The sequence below is a fragment of the Poeciliopsis prolifica genome, unplaced genomic scaffold (genome assembly GCF_027474105.1).
Source record: "Poeciliopsis prolifica strain line A6 unplaced genomic scaffold, Auburn_PproV2 SCAFFOLD273, whole genome shotgun sequence".
NCBI classification, from domain to species: Eukaryota; Metazoa; Chordata; class Actinopteri; order Cyprinodontiformes; family Poeciliidae; genus Poeciliopsis; species Poeciliopsis prolifica.
The window spans coordinates 11219-32500 of record NW_026562648.1 but is presented as its reverse complement, the minus strand read 5'-3'; the positions used below and the strand labels follow the sequence as shown (position 1 = coordinate 32500).

At 38.8% G+C, this 21282-nt stretch overlaps 1 protein-coding gene and 1 pseudogene across 2 annotated transcripts; both read right to left on the bottom strand.

Annotated features, from left to right (window-relative positions):
* Window positions 1–5673: 5673 nt before the first annotated feature.
* LOC129357644 (NLR family CARD domain-containing protein 3-like) lies at window positions 5674–13070 on the bottom strand (annotated as a pseudogene).
* A 3819-nt stretch (window positions 13071–16889) lies between these two features.
* On the bottom strand, window positions 16890–20048 carry LOC129357645 (hatching enzyme 1.2-like). Of its 2 annotated transcripts, XM_055026736.1 has the most exons (10): window positions 19950–20047; window positions 19737–19846; window positions 19536–19563; window positions 19408–19458; window positions 18796–18927; window positions 18506–18629; window positions 18253–18431; window positions 17812–17893; window positions 17578–17702; window positions 16890–17498 (listed from the first exon to the last, which is right to left on the bottom strand). In XM_055026736.1, exons 2-10 carry the CDS (start codon window positions 19800–19802, stop codon window positions 17494–17496), a joined length of 792 nt encoding a protein of 263 aa, XP_054882711.1. In that variant the 5' UTR covers window positions 19803–19846; window positions 19950–20047; the 3' UTR covers window positions 16890–17493. The 2 variants fall into 2 exon arrangements, with proteins under 2 accessions (XP_054882711.1, XP_054882710.1); XM_055026735.1 differs by lacking the exon at window positions 16890–17498 and having other exon boundaries at window positions 17570–17702; window positions 19950–20048.
* Window positions 20049–21282: the final 1234 nt, after the last annotated feature.

Genomic DNA, 21282 nt, shown 5'->3' with positions numbered 1-21282 from the left:
TTTCATGTAAAAGGGTAATAACATTGCTCTGCAGCAGAGCCAACTCTGGGTTGTGCCTTCTGTCAGGAGTAAAACAAAAGTGCTTCACCTTGATGAATTTGATAACATCCATATGTAAGATCTTTAACAAAATGCCTCTTTGCTAACAGCTATCCTTCAAGCAATAAACTGTTAGCTAAAAACTAGCAGGTGCAAAATGAATGATGAGGAAATTTTTCAAGTCAATAACAAACCAGTTCTCCCAAAGTCTTTATCTAAAGCAGCCGCAATTGTGGCACATGGGCGATGCCATGTGTCAACAGGGGGAATAGTGGGGATAATACTACAGTATTTCACAACATATGGACTAAATTCTTATCTAAAAATTTTTTGTTCTGCATACTTTGTGTTAGACACAATCCACAAGGGAACACAAGGCCAAAAAGACGAACTTTCCCAAAACCTTCTTATCCATTTCAAACAATGCAAACAAATATTGTTTGGTAATTATTGATGCTTTTCTAAATGGGTTGAAATAGTTCTAGCAAGCATCCAGATGCTTTGACAGTAGCTAAAGCTATATGTAAAACTATTATTCCAATACCACAAACCATCTATACTGAAAATTAGATTAAAGAAAATGTATGGAACACCGTGGTTAAAATGTTTAGATTTGGTAAAGTTGTACATGAGAATTACACCCACACAAGAAGGATTAACACCATTTGAAATAATTCATGGCAGACCATACAGATTACCTATATTTTCACCAGATTTGCAACATGCAGATGAGGAGCAAACACTGGCAGATTACATGATCAGGACTCTGAAACAGAAGGAGGTGTCAAATGCAAATTTACTGCCCTCTGACTCTCCTCTCCCGCAGGAAACCACTCCCACCAAGCCAGGAGACTGGGTGTTCATCAAAAGTCATAAAGCGGAAGAGCTGGGCCAGCCCGCGGTGGGAGGGACCATTCCAAGTGCTGATAACAACTCTAACTGCTGTAAAGATTGCTGAACGACCCAGCTGGATTCATCTCAGTCACTGTAAGTTGCAGAGAGTGTTGGAAGCCTAGGTGGGAGCAGGTGGGAGTCCACCTTCACAGGGGTTTGGCTTTTTAGGGTCACTCGTCTCAATGGTGGTGAAGAAATCATCAACCCCCTGTTCTATAGAGTCCTGGGTACATTCTAACATCTCTGTAATCTGAGCAGCAATGGGATTTCACAGGCCAGGTGGAATCTCTGCTGCGCTGTGACTGCAGCATGTTTTTTGTTCTGGAGTGGAAGCTGCCTCAGCCTCCACAAGATGAGGAAAGAAGCACAAACACTCTTCCCCAGTCTCATCCACATGACTACAGCACTAACCTGTGGTGGCAACTAATGAACAGGACCGCTCATGAGGTGAACGAGGTGAACTGCTATGTGTGTGCACAGCTGCCCTACGCCACACACTCAGGCCTTCGACCAGGTAACATCACTGATGACAAACAGATGTGTCTCTATGGCCTGAGCACACCCAAGGTACAGCATCCCCATACCAAAGGGCTGCAGATGGTGCAAAAAGGACTATTCTTTTTCACTTCGGACAGGAGCTGCCGCTAAAGGACTTTTTGGAGCTATGAACTGTTCACTTGCTGCTGATGTTCTTCCATTTCCACAGACTGTGATGAGAATACCAGAGACCATTTCCTTGGCAGGGGCCGAACCAGGGTCTCTCAGGAGCTGCATTTACAACACTGGAACTACAACACTAGGAATGCTCCCATGGAACCTGTGTAACACAGTTTACACCTTCTGCGAAACAACACCGGAATACATCGACTGCATCGCCTGCAGAGGTCAGGAGCCAACCTCAGGATGCAGCATCTGGAACGACAATCCAGACTGTCACAATTTGCTTCAGGAAAGGAGGTTCGTTCGACATCACTCAGCAGACGAGAGGACGACAGAAGAAAGCTCGTTGCAGCGCCATAGTGCCAGGAGACTATGGTCAACGGGTGATGGCTGACTGGTACTTCCTGTGTGGAGATGGAGCTTACATGCTTTTGAAAACCGTGTTGTATTGGCTTTTCTCACACCTCTCAAGGAAGCGTCTGCAAGATCATAGGTTCAACATGAGATGAAAGAGGAACTGGTGGAACTATTCATGATGCCCTGCATGATTGGAAGAGCTTAAGAACTATGTGGACAGTGCAACTCAGGGCTCACAAACTTTTGACTTTCTTTCTTGGCTGACCTCCAGACTCTGGTGGCAGCTTTTGTTTAACATTGGAACACCCATCTTGACTGGACTGATCCTATTCTGTCTGTTCACAACCTGCATCATTTTATGTTTTCAAAGCATGCTGTTAAGACATTTAACACTGCTCTGCTCAGCTATCAGTTGGTCAGGGTAATCTCTGACACAGATGAGGACTACATGTTGCTCCAGAAGAAAGAAGATGACTGGAAAATGAGTACATGAGATGATGTCTTGTAAATTAATAAACAGATTCAATCATTGCTTGATGACTCCTACACTGAAAATGTGAAAACAAATGGTGTTAGTGATGATAACTGCACTTGATTTTCTGCTGTTTGTTTGTTTTTGGGTTGTTGTTTTTTTCTGTGTTCTCATTCTTACATTCAACATTATTATATTATTAACACCACATTATATGCATTTGGTTTTCAATGTTTCTTTTACATTTCTTTTTTCTATCCTTCTTATATATATATTATGTATTCTACAACTCTTGTATAACATGTGTAATCCATTCTTTTTCTTTTTATACTATTTTTTGCATAGTTACTACGTAAGAATTATAAACAGGGGGGAATGTTAGAATAATTATGTTTTGCTATCATTCTTACATTGGTAGCTATAATAGATTTATTATTCACATCCCTGAGAAAAGCTCTCATACTTGTTAGACTTTGGAGCTGCAGCTGTGTACAGACCTTGAAGCACTTTGTATCTTTGGGATACTCCTATCTGCCTCCCTCCACATTCCTTTTTCTACTTTCTACTTTGTAATAAAAGAGAAAGCCCTAACAAAGGGTCTTCAGAGTGCTCAGTGAACGGCTGGAAGCAGCAGTTTGCTGGGTTCTCTCCTTTTGCAAAAGCTTTCATAAAATTCACTTGCGTTGTCTGTTTGTCCTTCTATTTAGATTCACAAATACCTATCATGCATTTATATAGTGGAAACACTGTGAAGCACATCATAAGACAACCTCCCTATTCTTCACATAACAAGCAAATGTTTTTCAGTTAATACGCCATAAAAGGCCTTTGCTATTAGCGCTGCTTCATTTTTATCATTTTTTAACTGTCTGATCTATGGAGCAACATAAACATCAAAATGCAGCACTTGTTCTGACAGGTGGATCGTTTTCCTGACAATCTGGATCAGTGAGTGAAGAGCAGGAGGAGAAAGAGCCAGAGAAGATGTAACGTTCAGTTCACATCTACTTAACCTTATGAGAGATTATTATCCAATTTACAGAAATCCAGGTTTGTAACATTTTATTAATACACTCAGTTAAATTTTACTTTTCTCGAAACCTTTTTGGATGAGATATATTAACGGAAATTAACTGATAATGTCAGAAAATGTCATGCATGTTGAGATTCAGCTGTGCAAAATAATTGGACAACTTCCAAAAACCCAGTATAATCTAAACACAAAGTAATGAAATCCTTTCCCATAGTAATCAATGTGGAGAAATGAATGAATTTGGCAAAACCCAGAGAACATAAATAGTGAGGAAATAATTAAATCACGAACACAAACAAAAACCAAAACACAATCACCAGTGGAAGGTTACAGTGTTTGGCTTTTTAAACTAGTTTTCAGTTATTTTTGTGCTTTTTTTTTCAGCTCCTCTGTATTTATTCATTTTTTACTTTGTCGTTTTCATCGACTGTTCAGTTTTCCCTTCATTATTTTATGTTATTAAACACATTTTCTGTTTTTTCTTGTTTATTGCTGGTTTCTTTCATTATTTCCTTGTCTTGTTCTCCTCTGCCATGACTGTGAATTTGTGTTTTCTTCTCATTAAATCTTTAATCTCCGATCTGCTTCCACAGACCTGCTACAGACTCACCAAACAACAAAAAGTTGATTGAATAAATTATTTCTAAAATGCAAAATAATAAAAAAAAATACATCAAGAAAGTAGGAAAGTACAAAAATACAGATATATGGCTGTTTTAACTTTAACTAGACAACTTACTTAAGCAATTTAATTACAATAAAATTTGTGAGATTATATTTCAACGTCTTACACAAATCCAGTATACTTTTGGGATTTTTTCTAACTGAATTGTGCAACTAGAAAATCTTTTCAAGGGGAAATCTGTCAAATGATTAATTTGTTTCGCTCTGAAAAATCGATCTTAATTCATTTATGTTCACAGTAGTAATTAGAGCAACAAAAAATGTGTGATTTTGCTCAAAAATGTCTCGCCTCAAAGTTTTGGTTCAATTAAAGATCATCATATTTAAGGGAATAATAGAAATGCCAAACATGTCATAAAGCTTAAACGTGATTTATATGTGCAGCAAAACTCAATTTAAACATGTTTTCATTGTTTAAAATACTGCAAGGTGACAGAAACAATCAAGCTCAACATGAATGTATTTGAAGTTTATTGTCTTTGTATTAGGGCTGATTATTGTTGTGAAAATTATTTTGTAACATTACTGATCAAAAGGCAGATTACAGTCAGGAAAGGCTGACAAGGTTTCATCTTAAAGCAGTGGGTGAAAACTGAAAGAAAGTGTAATTTGACTAGACATAAGAACAGATTAATCAAAAATAAAATACTTTTGTTTTTTTAGTAATGCAGTGTGAATATAGTTAAAGGGTCTGAAAATTTCCTGAGGTTTTAAAATTCTTACCAGATATTTCTCTTTTTCAACTTGAAAGAGGTCATGTCTTTAAATATACAACACTTCTACTTCACAAATGCCGTCCTTACTATTATCTTCATTATATCACCAAGAAAAAACAACTCAAACTCCATCAAGTTTCTCTAACTTGATTAATCTTTTAAAATCTTTTTAACCACCAGCTTGTATTTCATGTAATGAATGTTTTCTACAGTGCATCCCAAATGTTGTTGCTAAGAGTCTTTTGTTTATTTTACACCTCAGGTGTATCTGGATCTGTAAAGTATTTATATCTTCATTTTCCTCCAACTCATTTGAGGAAAAACTTAGACTAGGCCGTCCACCTTCCAGCCTGGATTGCCTCAATGCGCCCCCTTGTGGATGCTCACCTCAGACAAGTGAGGACAAAATTAAACAATTAATTTCACCCAGAAAATGTTGCACAGCTGATGAATTTATTCACACTAAACATGTGAAATTGAACTAAAGTAGAATATAACCCATTAACTGACTTAATAAGGCAATTTTTCCTTTAAAGGAAACATTTCTCTGTCACTTAAATGGTTTTGCTGAATCTGTTGCATAGAAAAGCAGGTTGGCAGCTTCTGATGAAGAGGGAAGTTCTGTCCTCTAGTGGCTCGAATGGGGCACTGCAGGATGAAGGTTAAAGCCCTTTGACCCTTAATGCAAAGGATCAATATTGAAATATAGAATATTAATGATTCTGATACGTTTTCCATTCAGATTTATGTTTGAGCTGATTATAATAAGGTGAAGTGAATCTATTCAAATGGCAGATTTAACTTTAAACATGGAAAATACTGAGACAGGGATCTCTAGGCCTCATGAGTTTAATACCAGACTATATTTATCACACACACAACCCAATCCAACACAGAGGTGCACATTTACAAAGACAGTCACGACATTTAGCATATAAACACTTTAGAACTGCTAATAAAATTACAGCATATAGTAATCTGATTCAATATAATGAAATCAAAGTGTCAGCAAAACTTCAGATACATAAAAAACTGCATTAATATTAAATAACAATTAATCAAATTCACCCACAGAATGATTTATTTTGTTCACTAAAACTTTGCATTTATTTAAATGCAAAGTTTCACAATGTCGGCGAGTTGAAAATCCAAATCTATATTTCCTTTAGAAAGGGGAAAATAATTGCTAAGAATTAAAAACACATTTTTATAAATCTTTTATTTTGCAGACAACAAACCCAGAGGACAAGTTAATTTAATTGAATAAACCAACTCAACAGCGCTGTTGTTAGTGACTTTTAAAAGTTTGTTTGAAATTATTACTTTTTTTAAACATTATCATCTTCATAACCTGAATCTGAAGGTTCGCTGTCATAAAAAGAGTTTAGCTTTTGAAGATTTGACTTTTGATGAGTTCATGGTTCTTTCTTGATATTGAGACATTCATTCACACACAAACATGGGCAAATATAACCAATGTTGTTTATTCAAGTATATTTTAATGTTAAGGCTTTGATAGTTTATTACGAGCGATGAATGAAATCAAAACAGATTTGAGTTTCTGGATTATGTGTGTGTGGATTTTGTTTGATATGTTCTCTGATTATTATCTTTGCAATTGGGCCGTTTGCAAAGACGGCCCATTTGATCTGAACTATAATCTTGTTGTATTAGATATATACATACATGAATCTGTCCACCTGACTCTGAGTGCTGCTGTGCTCACTTTGCAAAATATTCTTCTCTAAAGGATCAGGCCTCATTATTCAACCTGCATCAGGGAAACTGAAGAGGATTCATCCTCACCCTCCTGGGTTTGTTCAAACCCAAATGCAGCATAGAGTGGATCAGTGAATGTGGTCTGAAACGTATGAAGGTGAATATTTTTTCATGGAGGAAACTATGTCAGGAAGTGAGTAAAAGGACACCGTGCCTGCAGACCAGTCCAAATACACTCCCAGCCTGTTGGAGTTGGTGTTTTCGAACTGTTTTATTTCTGTTGGTGTGTTGTTGTGCCAGGCAGTGAAACTCTGAGGACTGCATGACAGAGCCCAGGACTGATGGTTCCCACCAATGCAGCACTCATCACCCTCCCCCTTCCTCCTGATTCCTTTGTATGACAGTCCTATTCTGACTGTTCCTTCCCACTGGACCTCCCAGTAGCAGCGACCAGTCAGACCATCAGTGCACAGCACCTGCTTCCTGGTGTCAAACCTCTCTGGATTGTCAGGATATGGCAGCTCCTCTTTCACAGCCTCATCTGTTTGTGGTCCAGTGACAGTATCAGATTTCTGTTTGCTGTGTTGGGATCCACCATCTGCTCAAGAAAGACTGATGAACGACAAAAAACTGGAGTCAATACACATTTTTCTTTTCATAAATCCATATTTTCATTTTGGCTTTATATAGAAGAGTTTATATCTTAATTACTTATTTAGAGGTTCACAGGTAATGCTTTATAATCATATTAATCTCTTTTTTCTCAGATATTTTAGCCGATAACTTCAGGTTCTCTTGTGCTTTTTCCATGGAGGGCAGAATTGACAGACATTTTTAAAGACTCTTTTCTTAGCAGTCATTGAACTTGACAAGATTTCTGCCCTGATCTATTCTGCATCAATACTTTGAACATGACAGGTTTTCAAAATAAAGCCAATATGACAGAATGAAAGGACCTTTGATGTGGAGCTCAGCAAGTTTGATAAACATATTTCTACATAAAATGAATTTCAGGAAACTTGTTTTACAAAAATGTAGCAAATTAGCAGCATCTGGTTTCAGTTTTATTGTCAATAAATATTATTTATTGTTGGAAAGGCAGTTAATTAGAGCACTGAGAGATTTTTGGTTTGCATTGAATGTTTCTCATTTACTGTGTCAAGGTGTCAAGAGACTCCTGGTGGCCAACATTGGTAAGTGCGCTCTGTAGTTTAAAACAGGTCTTAAGCAGCTCTGATTGTGTAAATTTAACATAATAAGATCTGCAGAGATAATTGTGTGTTTTTCCATGTTTAGCTCAGGATTAATATTATTGGTTGTTTGTTTTGTAATATCTGAGGCTGATTATGGTAGGAGCTACATGCTAATGCTACTGTAACCTCTGTTAGACATTATGAGCACCTGATTGTTCAACAAAACATGCAGACTAAATTAGGTTCTTTATAGCCTTTTATTTGAGGTTCCTCTTAATGTCACTGAATCGAATCTATTTGCATGTTTGAATTGTATTGGTATGAATTTGAATTGTTGTAAATAAACTAATAGAAAGTCAGACATTAGGAAGGTGTGGAGGTTCCTCCATCTTCTCAGTGTTAGTATTTCTTTCTTCAGTGTTAGTATTTAGTTAATGTTTTATATTGATAATATTTATAATGGTAATATCACTTCTTCTTTGGTGGTGGGTTTTTGGTATTAAGTTGTTTACTAGATTGGGTGCACACATTTTAGTAAATGCTTGGTTTATTTAGAATATTAACTATTTTGTTTTTGGTTGAGTTGAAGGACTGGCTGGGAGGAGTTGATTGTAATTGGAACGAACCATCAGGCTGCGGGAAGCAGGAAATTTGATGTGGAAGACTCCTCCTCTCGCCCTATTGACATCTTCCTTTCGCTCTATTGTTATAATATTTACGGTGTTAGGTTGTTTTGTTTTATAGTTGTGTTAAAGTAAAATGTTGTGATTTGAATTTGTTATTTATGTTTATGTATTGGTTGTTTTTGTTTTCTTCCCCGCCCCTCCTTGTGTGTGTGTGTAGGCTAGCCTTTGTATATAAATTCCCCTGTGTGTTCATTGAGGATAGTCAGTTAGTCTTGTTTGTTGAGTTGGTATGCTGTAGTTGATTATTTTTTGGGCCAATTTTTCTTATATTTCTTTTTGAGATTTGCTGTAAAAAAAAACTTTTGTTAAGCTTTTTTGAAAAATTAAATAGTTATTTTTTTATATGCCTTTGTCCTTGAGTTTGCTGGTCGGACCATCACAGAAGGGTTTACTTACACCTTTGGGGTGACGGAAACAGACGGTGTTTTCCACAATGATCTGCTCTGTTTAAGAAAGAGGAAATTTAAAGATGTTGAACATATTCTGTGAATCTGACAAGTTGAACAGGTACACATACACACAGTAATCTTTTTGTCCTGAAATTATTTTTCTGGATGAAAATAATTAAATGTACCTTAAAGTTTTCAGTTTCCAGGTCGGATCCTGCAGTCCAGCGGTAAAACCATCAAGGCCCGATTCTCCAGGATGGTTAAAGCTCAGGTCAAGCTCCCTCAGATAAGAAGGGTTGGAGGTCAGAGCAGAAGCCAGAGAAGCACAGCCTCTCTCTGTGACCAGACAGCCTGACAATCTGCAAATATTCATCAAGACATATTGTTACATCAACAACTTATGAATAAGTGTAAAAATCAATCTAAAAATCATACACTGAAAGAATTTGCCTTTGCGCTGGTTTTTCTTCAGGGTGTTCAAATGTGCTGTTGGTACCAGGATACCTGAGGTTGCAGTTTGATGAATGACTTTGTTTCATTTTTATCTGATCTGTGGCTGAATGTCCTGGTGGTGATTTGTCTCCAATGGAATTAATATTCATTCAGTTTAATAGATGAACTCTCACTTTGTCCAGCCATTTATTGCTTTTGTGTACAAAGGGATTTGGCATCTTTATCACACAACAACAACAACAACAAAAAACACATCAGCTATGTCCTGGTGCGCTCCACCAATACTTTGGCCTGCCGGGATGGTAATGTAATTATTTTCCGATTTGTCTGTAAAGCAATCAACTACAGCAACTCGCTGCGTTTCCATCTGGATGTGCTTGACTCTCCCCTGCACCTGTATGCAAACATCCACCTTCTCTGAGTCGAGCCTTTGAGTTGGGGAACAGCTCCTGTCCCAATGGAGCAGGGGTGGGCACTCCTGGTCCTCGAGGGCCGGTGTCCTGCAACTCTTGGTTGTCTCCCTGATCCAACACACCTGAATCCAATAGCTGAATCACCTCCTAAATGCAATCAAGTTCTCCAGAGTCCTGTTAATGACCTCATTATTTGACTCAGGTGTGTTGAAGTAGAGATAAAAGTTGCAGGAGACTGGCCCTCGAGGACCTGGAGTGCCCACCCCTGCAATGGAGGAATTTAAGTGTCTATGGGTCTTGTTCACAAATGATGGAAAACATAGAATGGGAGGTGCACAGGCGGACTAGTACTACATTTGCAGAAATGCACACTCTGTGCCGGTCTCTTGTGGTATAGAGACAGCTGAGCCAAAAGGTGACGCTCTCAGTTTATTGATCATCCACGATCAGCTTTGGGAAGCTTCTAAGCTTCCTCAGTGGGTGCTTGGGCTCTGTTTGAGAGATAGAGTGGTTAGCTGGACATCTGGGAGGGGCTCAGACCAGAATCACTGCTTCTCCACATTGAGAGGAGCCAGTTGAGATGGCTTGTGCATCTGGTTTGGATCCCTACCTGGTGAGGGGTTCTGGGCATGTCCCATGGAGACAAGACCCAGTGGAAGACCCAGGACTCACTGGAGAGACTATGTTTTCCTCACATTTGGATTCCCCCAAAAGAGCTGGGGAGAGGGACGTCTATGCCCCTTGCTTAGGCTGCTTCAGCCATGACCCAAATTTGGATAAGCAGAAGACGATGTTGGACGGACAGACGGAGGATAGATGGATGGATGGACGGATGGATAATAGGCAAACCGGCCTCTTTTCATCTTAGGAAATGGCCAGTTCTCAGTTGTTTCAGTGGTATTAAATTTTCTTATTAAAAATACAAAGAATGGAACAATAATGTTATTGTTTATTTCCTCAATCTTCCAAATACTCACCTGAGAACCTCCAGTCTACACGTTGGACTCCTGAGTCCATAAGAAAGCAAATCTACTCCTTCATCATGCAGGTCATTGTCACTCAGGTCCAACTCTCTGAGGCAAGAGTTCTCAGCGGTTAGCATTGGCACCAGGAATATACAGCTTCTCTGCGACAGGTTACAGCTAAACAGCCTGAAAGATAAGCTCCAGATAAATACTTTTTATCTTTTTCTTTTAAATAAATAGTAAAACTTTCTTGAACTTTGTGTGATACATACAGAGACTTTTTTGATGCATTCATCACTGGTGTTAGCCACCGAAGGGCTTCCTTTGATTTGCAGAACTTCTTAAAGTCAAAAACATCGAACACTTTTTGTGAAGACAACAAGACAAAAATCAGTGCTGACCACTGAGAAGAGGTGAGGTCTTTTTCCAGGACTTCTCCACTCAGGTACTGTTGAATCTCTTCCTCTAGGGAATGGTCATTCAGTTCACTCAGCCAGTGAAACATCCGGATGCTTTTCTCAACTGAAGGACTATCCCTGATATTTTTCTTGATGTGTTGGATAAGCATTTTTTGAACCTGTGGAACATTTTTGGTCTTTTTCCACAGGCCTTGCAGGTCTTGGTTAGTTTTCAGTGAAAGCCCCAAGAGAAAGCGGGTAAACATGTCCAAGTATCCATCTGGACTCTCCAAAGCCTTGTCAACTGCACTCTGGTAAAACTGTTTAAATTTAGATTCGGGTTGCAAAGCACCGCGACTTCTTTTCACCAGATTGTCCCCAGCCTTCATGAACACCAAGAAGACATAAAGTGCAGCCAGAAACTCTTGAATGCTCCGATGGACAAAACAAAACAGCCTTTTCTGGTTCAGTATGCTTTCTTCCTTGAAAGTCTCTGTAAACACTCCTGGGTAAGTCGAGGCAGTGTTTATGTCAATGCCATACTCTTTTAGGTCCTCTTCATAAAAGAGCAGGTTTCTTTTTTCCAGCTGCTCAAAGGCTAGTTTTCCCATTGAAAGAAAGATTTCTCAGTCTCTGAATTCCAGATGCCATCAGTCAAAACGTTTTTGCGATACTTGGCATTGTCCTGTTTGACCTGCACAACCAAGAAATGGATATACAACTCAGTCAGGGTGTTGGGCAGCTCTGTTTTCTCTTTATCTTTCAGGACCTGATCCAGAACTGTAGCAGTGATCCAACAGAAAACAGGAATGTGACACATTGTATTGAGGCTTCTTGAAGTCCCAATATGAGAGATGATTTTACTGGCCAGTTCCTTGTCTTGGAGTCTCTTTCTGAAGTATTCTTCCTTCCGCTGGTTTGTGAAACCTCTGATTTCTGTCTCACTGTCAACATACTGAATAGGGATCTGATGGACTGCCGCGGGTCATGTGGTTATCCAGAGACGAGCTGAGGGAAGTAGCTTCCCTCTGATGAGGTTACGAGTATCGTGTGGACTGAGGAGGTTCTGTAGCATCTGTCAGAACCGGAGTGTAGTGGAAGTCCAGAGGAGGTTGAAGTTCATCCAGACCATCGAAGATAAACATAATCTGGAACTCTTCAAAGCTACAGATTCCTGCTTTTCTGATTTCAGGAAAGAAGTGATGAATGAGTCCCACTAAGGTGATGTTTTGAGATTTCAGCAAGTTGAGCTCTCGGAAGGTGAATGGGAAGATAAAACTGTATGTTGTGGTTGGCTTTACCTTCAGCCCAGTCCAAAGTGTACTTCTGTGTCAAGACTGTTTTTCCCAATGCCCGCGGCACCTTTGGTCACCAGCGTTCTGACTTCTTCGTCTCTTCTAGGTTCAAAAACATCCTCACAGCTGACGGTTGTTCCTGGATCTTCTGGTTTCAAGGATGCTGCTTCAGTTTGTTGGACCTCATGCTCATTCTTGACCTCTCCTTTCTCTTGCTCTGTGACATTAAGCTCAGTGTAGATCTGATTTATAGATATCCGTTTTCCTCTCCATGAATTACCTTCAAATAAGTACTGACACCTTTTGGCCAGGCTGGACTTTAATTTCACCTGACAAATAGCAGCTTGAGTTCCTGAAACAGACAACATAAGAGCTTGTTGTGAATATGAGGTAAATACACAAAATAAAAACCATCTCTTCTCAGCTCGGGATTACTTTATTGATCCAGATGTGAATACCAAGTCACCATCATGAGACATTATTAAAAATGAGAATGTGATGATTTCTCACTGTTTTGTAAAGAAACAGCCAGCTGCTTCTCATTCCGTCTCTTCAGGAAGTTCAGTGTGATTTTCAGGAATGAATCTCTGTCGTCAGTCCTTTGCTCTTCATTCCCAGATGTTTGATCATCCACTTTAGGGCAACTGGAGCCCTGGGCTCAGCATGGTCTTCATCTTCTGCAGCTCAGTTCTTACAAAACTCATAATGTCATTCTCAAGCACCTGGAAAAGAACAAAAATCCAATGACACCCTTTTTTCCAATAAAAATTTTAATGCCGTCTCTGTTCATGCAAAATACATCTTTTAAATAAATAACATTATAAGATGTTCAAAACTGTGTGTGTGTACGTGCGTGTGTGTGTGTGTTCATGTTCCTACCCATCACTATATCGACTATAGAAATAAAGGTAATCAGAATTCTTCAATTTAAACGGCACAAAACGGATGCAGGTGGATTTGTTGAATATTTGAAGAACTCTGAGGATTTTGTCGTTCTTCCAGAGCTGCAAAAAAATTCAAAAAGCTTAGTGTCTATATTACTAAAATTACAGATAAGGTCAAAATTATTAGGCAAAATTATTAGGCACCCCATGGAATTATAAGTCTTTTTCAAAGATTCACAAATGTGTTTTTAAATACAGCTTTTCTATTTATTTTGGATGCTTACATTTTTCTATGTTTTGCACCAAATTCTTTCCTGGAAATCAAAACCTTCCACGGTCAAAATGAATCGTTGCTCTGATGCCGATCACATCTTTGCGTCTCTCCGGAGGAATCCTCCAGATTTGATGGTCTTCCCTCATGGACTCTGCTCTTCAGTAGGTCAGGGCTTTGAATAGGCCAGTCAGGACGTTCTGCCTGGTTTCTGGACGGAGCTCATGTTTCGGCTCGTTGTCGTGTTGGGAGACAAACCGACAACCCAAACCCGGTTCTGCTGCTGACTGCTAGAGGTTTTCCTTCTAAATCTTCAAACATCGTTCTTTCTCCATCATTCCTCCAACCTTGATGAGATTCCCAGTTCCAGGAGTCACACAGCATGATACTTCCACCTCCATGTTTCACAGTGAGGACGGTGATCTTCAGTCAAACTCCAGGCTCTACTCTGGTCTCCTGTGGCTTCAGTATCCATAATCTTTGCCCAGATTGTCCTTGAACGCATCTCTTCGCAGTCCTTTTCTGTGCAGAGCTCTACTTTGTTTTGGTGGTTGTTCCAGGACTTTTGGACACGTCTTACTTTTTTTAGTTCCTTTGCCAGACTTGTCCTGTACTTTGAGTTCCTCTCTCCACTTCTTGACACTTGGAAACTCTGTGATAACTTTACATTTTCTTCTCCTGCTTTGTGAGCATCAACCATTTCTTTTTCTCAAGTCTGAACTGAATTCTTTAGCTTTTGGCATGACGCTTTCTCAGGTGACAGCTCAAAGCCTCAATAAGAATTTTATTGTCGATTGACTGAATGCAAGTGAAAGCACATGATTTCACAGCAGTGGTTTGCACTTTGGCTAAATCAATAGGCCAGTTCTTTAGAGGGTAATAATTGGTTTTGTAAGATTCCAAAATAAAAACCAGGATGTTTGGAAAAGTCATACTGAAGCATCATTGATCTGTTTAACAGCACCTGAGAAATCTTTGAAAAAACTTAAAGTTTCAGCAGAGGGTTTAGTCATTTTAACATCAGCTGTCAGTTTTTTTTGCCTGTTTTGTCACATGATGCTTACAGTAATTAGTGTCGATGTAGTACGGTATGTAGACGTACTCTCCGGATTTGAACCACTTGCAGCCTGTGATGGTGCACGGGTCTGCATTCCTCTTTAAGATTTTTGGCATAGCAATGTCATCATATCGCTTTGGCTCTGCGACACAGCAAATGACAGACAAACACAGACAGGAATGCAAAAACAAGACTGCAATTTTAAATTCATCTGACATCAAAACCATGCGTATTTGTTTGTTATTTTAAGGATTAGAGTTAAAATGATACGTTTTTCTCATTATTATCTGCTGGGTGTTTTTGTTTTGTGAGCTTGTGTCTCACCTTTGTCAGCTTGTGGTTGTGGGATGCTTTTAAAGATATCCATAAACTCTTCTGAGAAAGAAATGTTGCCAGAACCTTTGGTTAAATTTATGCCTCTGCTGTGTCAGATAAAATTGATCTTTGTTTCAAACTCACTGGGATACTGAGCAGGTTCTACTACAGGACTCTGGAACACAGATGGAAGAAAACTGCGTCATTTTGGTCTTTTACATGTTGAAACTTTTCTTTTTTTAAAAATAAATACAATCAAAACGAAGAACAGCCTTTCATAAATCTTGGGTTTTGTCTAAGCTGTGAGGTGAATCAGTAAAACGAACTGATCCCATCATAAACTTACCGTGTCGACAGTTTCCACTGAGTTGAAGAGAAGGGACAGAAAAACCGGGATCATGATGAAGGTCCTGAAGCTTCATCGTGACACGAAAAGAAAATATGCTTTCTTTCTGTTTCAGTTTGAAAGCATGTAAACATGATGAAGAAAACAAATGGGAGTTAAAGAAGAGTCAGAGAGCCGTTTACCTGACGGAGCAGCTGAGGCTCAGATCCCGTCTGACACAAGAACTGCTGACCAAGCTTTTTATATCCATCATTAATCCAGATGGGACAATCTGTTCCCAAAATAAACCAGTGCTGTTACAAGTTGCAGGTGAAGTGCATCACTGTTTGGTCCCGTCTTTGCACAATGTAGCAGCTTTTAACAACATGCAGCTCACGTGAACATAGAAGCAAATCTGTTTTTACAAAAATACAAAATGGAAAAAACAGAAGTCCAACTGAAAACAAAATGCTTTTAGCTCTTCCAGATGAGAAAGTGAAATAAATGTTGGGCTGTTTTCTCCCAGGTGATTTTAAATCTCTTCTGAAAACTCGTTTGTTTTCCTTTTCTTTTAATCCTTGGAGCTGGAGGATTAGGGCGATTCAGTCAATATTTCTTCTGCTTTCATTGCTTATTTTATCCTGTCATTGTTATTTTGCCTATTCTTTCATTGGAAGTAGTAGAGTTGTTATCGACTAATAACATTCTAGAACATTTGTGCAGGGAGGTCATGATATTGACCACATAAAGAACAGAAATATGTTTATATTATGACACAAAGCACACTGGCATTTTGTAAGTCAGCGTTTCTGTTTCTCAACTAAAAATTAAAAGCTACATCCTTTGTAACAGGAGTATCCATCACAAAAGTTTCATCACTTACAGCACCAGAATGTAACTTTTATAGAAAAAATATTTTTACATACTTGTTAATATTATCATTATGTTCTGACAGTATCACATAAAACAGATAATCTGTGGAAAAATCGAGATCCTCTGCAGAAGCAAACCACTCAGTCAAAAACAACCAATCAGAGGCAGTAGGAGGGTCTTAGCGCTGTCCATCACTCTCATCCTCTTGCTTTTTACAAAACTACAGGCTATGCTGGCTCACCGCAACATAGCCTGCTAGTTAGCAAAGCCACAGATTATGGTAGATAAACAGGTTTTTTGTAACTTGGAGTTGCTTTTCAATCAATAGCAGATTTAAAAGAGTACAGGAGGATGATTAGCAGCGCTAAGCCCCTCCTCCTGGCTCTGATTGGCTGTTTTTGACCAGGAGAGGAACATTTCTTCAGAGGGCAATGGCAGGAGGAAATAGAGGAGTTGATTTTTTGTTTTCATTGCTCATCTGTCTCACAAGTCACAACCATGTTTATTCTTACTTCAAAATAAAGTAAGAATTAACATTTTATTGTATCTAAACTCATTTAAAACTCTGATTATGGTTAGCATAAGAGCACAAATATAGTCTATGAATATATACTTTTATTTATCTCACCTGCTTTACATTATTTTAGCATTTAATTTTTAAACAACTTCATACTGAAAGTGTGGAGGCTTTTATTTTGTGGTGCTGCACTAAAGAAACCCTGATCTTTGTCCCAAATGTCCAACTGTTACAGAGAGAAAGAAACATTGATGTTGGAATGATCAAATTTTATTGGTACTTGATTGAATGGATTACATGAATTACAATACCATTAAATTTCAGAAAAAACATGTTGGTCACAAGAATAAAACATGTTTGGATGAGAACTTGTAACATTATGTAGATAAAAACCTTTTTAGTCCAAATGTAATTGGGGAACTTTTACATTTCACATTTCCATAGATTGTACATTCTTGAATAATTGCCTTTTATTTAGATATTTTATACCAGTCCAGTCCATCTTTCCATCTTACACTGTTTTTGTCACAACATAATTTACTTAACCAAAATTCCCCTTAGATTTATCTTCAATTGAAACATTCCTTTCCATTTTTTATAGCAGATGCAAAAAAAGCCAAACCATAGTATAAAAGAAAACCTTTTTTGATAAGAAATCCTTCACCAATAAGCACCAATATGTATTCTGACATTAACAGATTGAGATGTAATACCCAAAAATCTGTTTCTTCAGCAACTGTCTTCAGCAGTTATGTAGTTAAGTAGTTAAATGCAGTAAATGAGACAGCAGAAAGAGTTTCTGTAGCTCTGAGATTTTGAGAGAGGAGCAGGTCAGAGCCGAAGGTCAGCTGGCGAGCTGAAGTTTCTCCTTCATGGTGTTGAAACTTAAGCTGAGAGAAAAAGTACCGTAAGTCATACAGCTGCTGGAAATGCTAGAGAAATGTTTGAAAAGATCAATATTTTACTCACAGCATCCATAGAGCCTGTTGATGCGGGCGATGTCGTTGGCGCTCATCGATGAGGCTCTTCCAAAGTCGAGGGAAGGATTAGCTTTGGAAAGGAGAGTCGGTTGGCCGTTTCTGGAGAAGGCGGTCCTGGAAGAAGGAGGAAGTGATGAACAAAATGCATCTGCAGTCACAGTCAGACTGAAAACAGCAAGCTGTGTGTAACACAATAGAAGGTATTTTTGAAGCCAAGACTCACTTGGAGTAATGCATAACGGAGTTGAAGTCGTAGGGAGTGCCCAGGTTGTTAGTCTGCACCTTCTCAAAGTTGTGTTCGTTCCCTGATTAAGAAAAAAAGTTAACTTTTTAAATTGTCACCTTATTTCAGAATGTCACTTTTCCATTGCAATAGATAAAAGTAGAACATGAGGCAATGTGATCTTACAGTTTAAATGTCAGTTTCCAAACTTCCCACACAAAAACCCGCTGAGTTCTCTGTCTGATTTTGGTCATTTGGAAAGTATTAAGTTCCCTATGAATGGCTGAATGGATCTGAATGCAAATAGTTTTTTTTTCCATTTCTGTCCAAATGTGCAAAATACAGAAATGTATGACTTGTTTAAAATACTTCTGTTTTCAGATCTAACCAAGATGTTCTGCAGATAGAAGCATTAAGCCACGGTTGTGTGACTGAGCCGACCTGGGATGATGTTCTGGGTGAGGACCTGGACGAAGGAGTCTCTGTCAGAGCGGACCTGTTCGTGGTGGAAGCCCAGAGCGTGGTTGATCTCATGCTGCACCGTGGAGTGATACATGCAGCCATTACTACTAAGAGACACAAGCTGTTGTCCGCCCTGACGGCCCAGGTAGGACCAGCACCTGACGGGGAGATCAGGAGGAAATCAGTGGAAATGTGTGGAAGTAAAAGTCACGGTATGTGACTGAGTTCCTACCCGGATCCTGAGTAGAAGTGAAGGAAGTCCGTTTGCTGTGATGAAGTCCTCCAGACAAAGCGAATGCAGGTGGAGGCGTGGAAGCTCACCAGGCCATTGATGATGATGTTACGCTCTGCCGTGGCTGCAAAACAAAACATCTTACACCAAGGTCCTAACTACAAAACAAACTCCAACTCAGACATCATCTACTGTTCCCTCTGCCTTCTGAAATAAACATGAAGGAACTTGGAAAAGTTTGCATCTATTTTAAAGTCTTGTGTGTTTATTCGGGTGATGGTTTTGCTCACAGTAAGAGCTGGAGATGACGACGGGAACGTAGACATAGCTTCCAGTTTTGGGCCATTTGCAGCCGGTGGCGGTGCATGGGACTGCGTTCCTCGATTTGCTCGGAGCAATGTCACCGTGGACCAGTGGAGTCTCTGCAGAAACAAAAACACACAACAGAGTGAAGAACATTGATTCTTATGACACAAAGGATTTTTGTGTATTCTTTGACCTCTGCATCTTGAACAAGACATGCTGCATTGAGCTGGCCAATGAAAGCACTCCAGGAGAGTACAGAGTCTTTTACTACTTATTCTTATTACACACAAGGAACCAATGTATTGTTTTATACTTTTACAATATTTTTAAAATGCTTTGCTATCCTGGTTAGAAATTGTACAGACTGCAAATAAACCGATTGATCACTAGTGAAATGTAGGGACAGTTCCTTATGCAAATTAAAAAATATCCAGTTTCTTATCAGGCTTGAAGATTTGACAAAGGCAAACCATTAAGCTAATTTCTGAGAAATGAATCAGTCGATTTATTAATAGATGATGATTATTTTTTTGTCTTGACTTGCAAATATAAAATTACATTCAAAGCTGTTGGGTTGTGTGAAATTGCTCTCTTACTTATGCCTTCGTTTGCTTTGGAGATGGTTTCTGTGACGTCCGTGTCCTCATCTGTGGGAGGAAGGAAAGAAATCCACATGTCAGAGATTTCAGTTTCACTTCAAGTTTCTTTTATTTTTTCTACTCACTGATTTGGTTTTCACTGTCATCTGCTTTCTGCAACACAAACAGAGATTTCAGCATTTAATGACAACCACATTTCTTCTGCTTCATGATGGTTTGGATATTTGCTGTTGATGCTGCATTGCAAACCCAATATATCTAAACACATTAGGCTTCCCTATGTTGGATGAAACAAATTAGTTTTATTTGTCTCCCTTCAAACTTACCAGAGGAACAGCCGCCGTCCTTGCCATTGAGATGGTGAGGAAGAAGAAAAAGAAAACTCTAAACATCTTGCTTTTCTGCAGGGAAGCTTCTGACCTGAAAAAATCCAAATCTAAACAGAGTTTTGTTGTTAAGATAACAGTTCAAGTCTTGGAAGATAAAAGCGGTTTGTTAAAGCAATAAGAGAGGAATGTGAGTGGAGGAGAAGAGGCTACCTGTCAGTCCAGGAGTCTGAGGCTGGATGCAGAAGCAGCTCAGCCTCCCACCTTTTAAACGCTGAGAACACGGGGTGTGCCTCAGGGCTCATTGTTTGTGCATCAGTCACCTGTCAAGTATCTTATTGATCTTGGACCAAAATGGGAACACAGCTTTTTTTTTCCCATCACTTGAAGGAAGTTGTCAAATGTTAAGTTATATGCAAATATTTAATTTGCCACTTGAATTATTGTTTTGAAACTATCAATGTAAAGGTGTAATAAAATGTAATTGTTTAGAAAAAGTCAGATCTACAATTCAGAAATAGAAGTATACTCACAAAAACAGAAAGAGCTAAAAAACCTCAACGTTTAATGTTCAGTTAAATGTTAAGTACATTTTAATGAGCTTACATTATTATTACTCTGATTGGGATTTAATTGCCCTGAGAATAAACCTGAAGTGGATAATAGGAAAAGCTTTGAGCTGAACAGTTTGGACTTTAATGATCAGAAAATTCACAGAATGAATTCAGAGATATTAGAAGCTAAATTATTTATTTGTAGTAAGGTTTCCATGTTGCATGTCCTGGTTCTCTCAGGGGCCTCCAAACTCTCAAACTGACTCGTTTAAAGAGCTTCACTGTGGATGGAAGAAGTTTTTCTAAGCATGTGGCGAAAGTTTGTTTTCATTCATGTCAGAAACCACATTTAATGTGATGACAGCAGGCATGTGGATGGACCAGTTAATCCAGGACTGCGACTATTAACTCACCTTCTTGTTCCTCCACTTAACAATTGCCACATTGTTGAAGACATTTGAATCTGTCAATCAGTCGGCTGCTTCATTGCAACATGGGATCTTCATCTGCAGGTCGCAAATCCGACCTTCTGGGTTTACTGGCCACCAGTCTCCAGAACAGAGGTGTTAAAAGTGCGGCCCAGGGGCCATTTGCAGCCGTCTGAGGGACTTTGGGCGGCCGAGATGGAGCAAATCTGGCCTGCTAGGGTAAAATGGTTGATGCAGGTGGAAGCTTTTTCAACATTTTGACATCTTCTTAAAACAATATTGAAAAATAGATTGAAATTTATTAATTAGATTTTCCATTTATTTTAATTTTGGAGTAACTAGAACAACAAGTGTTGACCTACTTTTTCTCAAAAGCAAAACTTTCTTCTCATTCAGGAAAACAACACAGGAAATGCAGAAATCAGTGAGACTGATGTGAGTGCATTTATCTATGTGAACAAACACTCATTTGTAGTGTGTGCGCTTAAATCTCACTCAAAACCTATTTTGTCACACTCTCCTCCCAAATCCCCCTTCCTCATTTGCAACTTAACAACATATATA

Coding starts and splice junctions, on each gene's coding strand:
- LOC129357645 (XM_055026735.1), bottom strand. CDS start 19,802: ATGTTTAGAGTTTTCTTTTTCTTCTTCCTCACCATCTCAATGGCAAGG. Junction 19,564..19,736: donor GGACGGCGGCTGTTCCTCTG/GTAAGTTTGAAG, acceptor TTTGTGTTGCAG/AAAGCAGATGACAGTGAAAA. Junction 18,928..19,407: donor CAAAGCAAACGAAGGCATAA/GTAAGAGAGCAA, acceptor TTGTTTCTGCAG/AGACTCCACTGGTCCACGGT.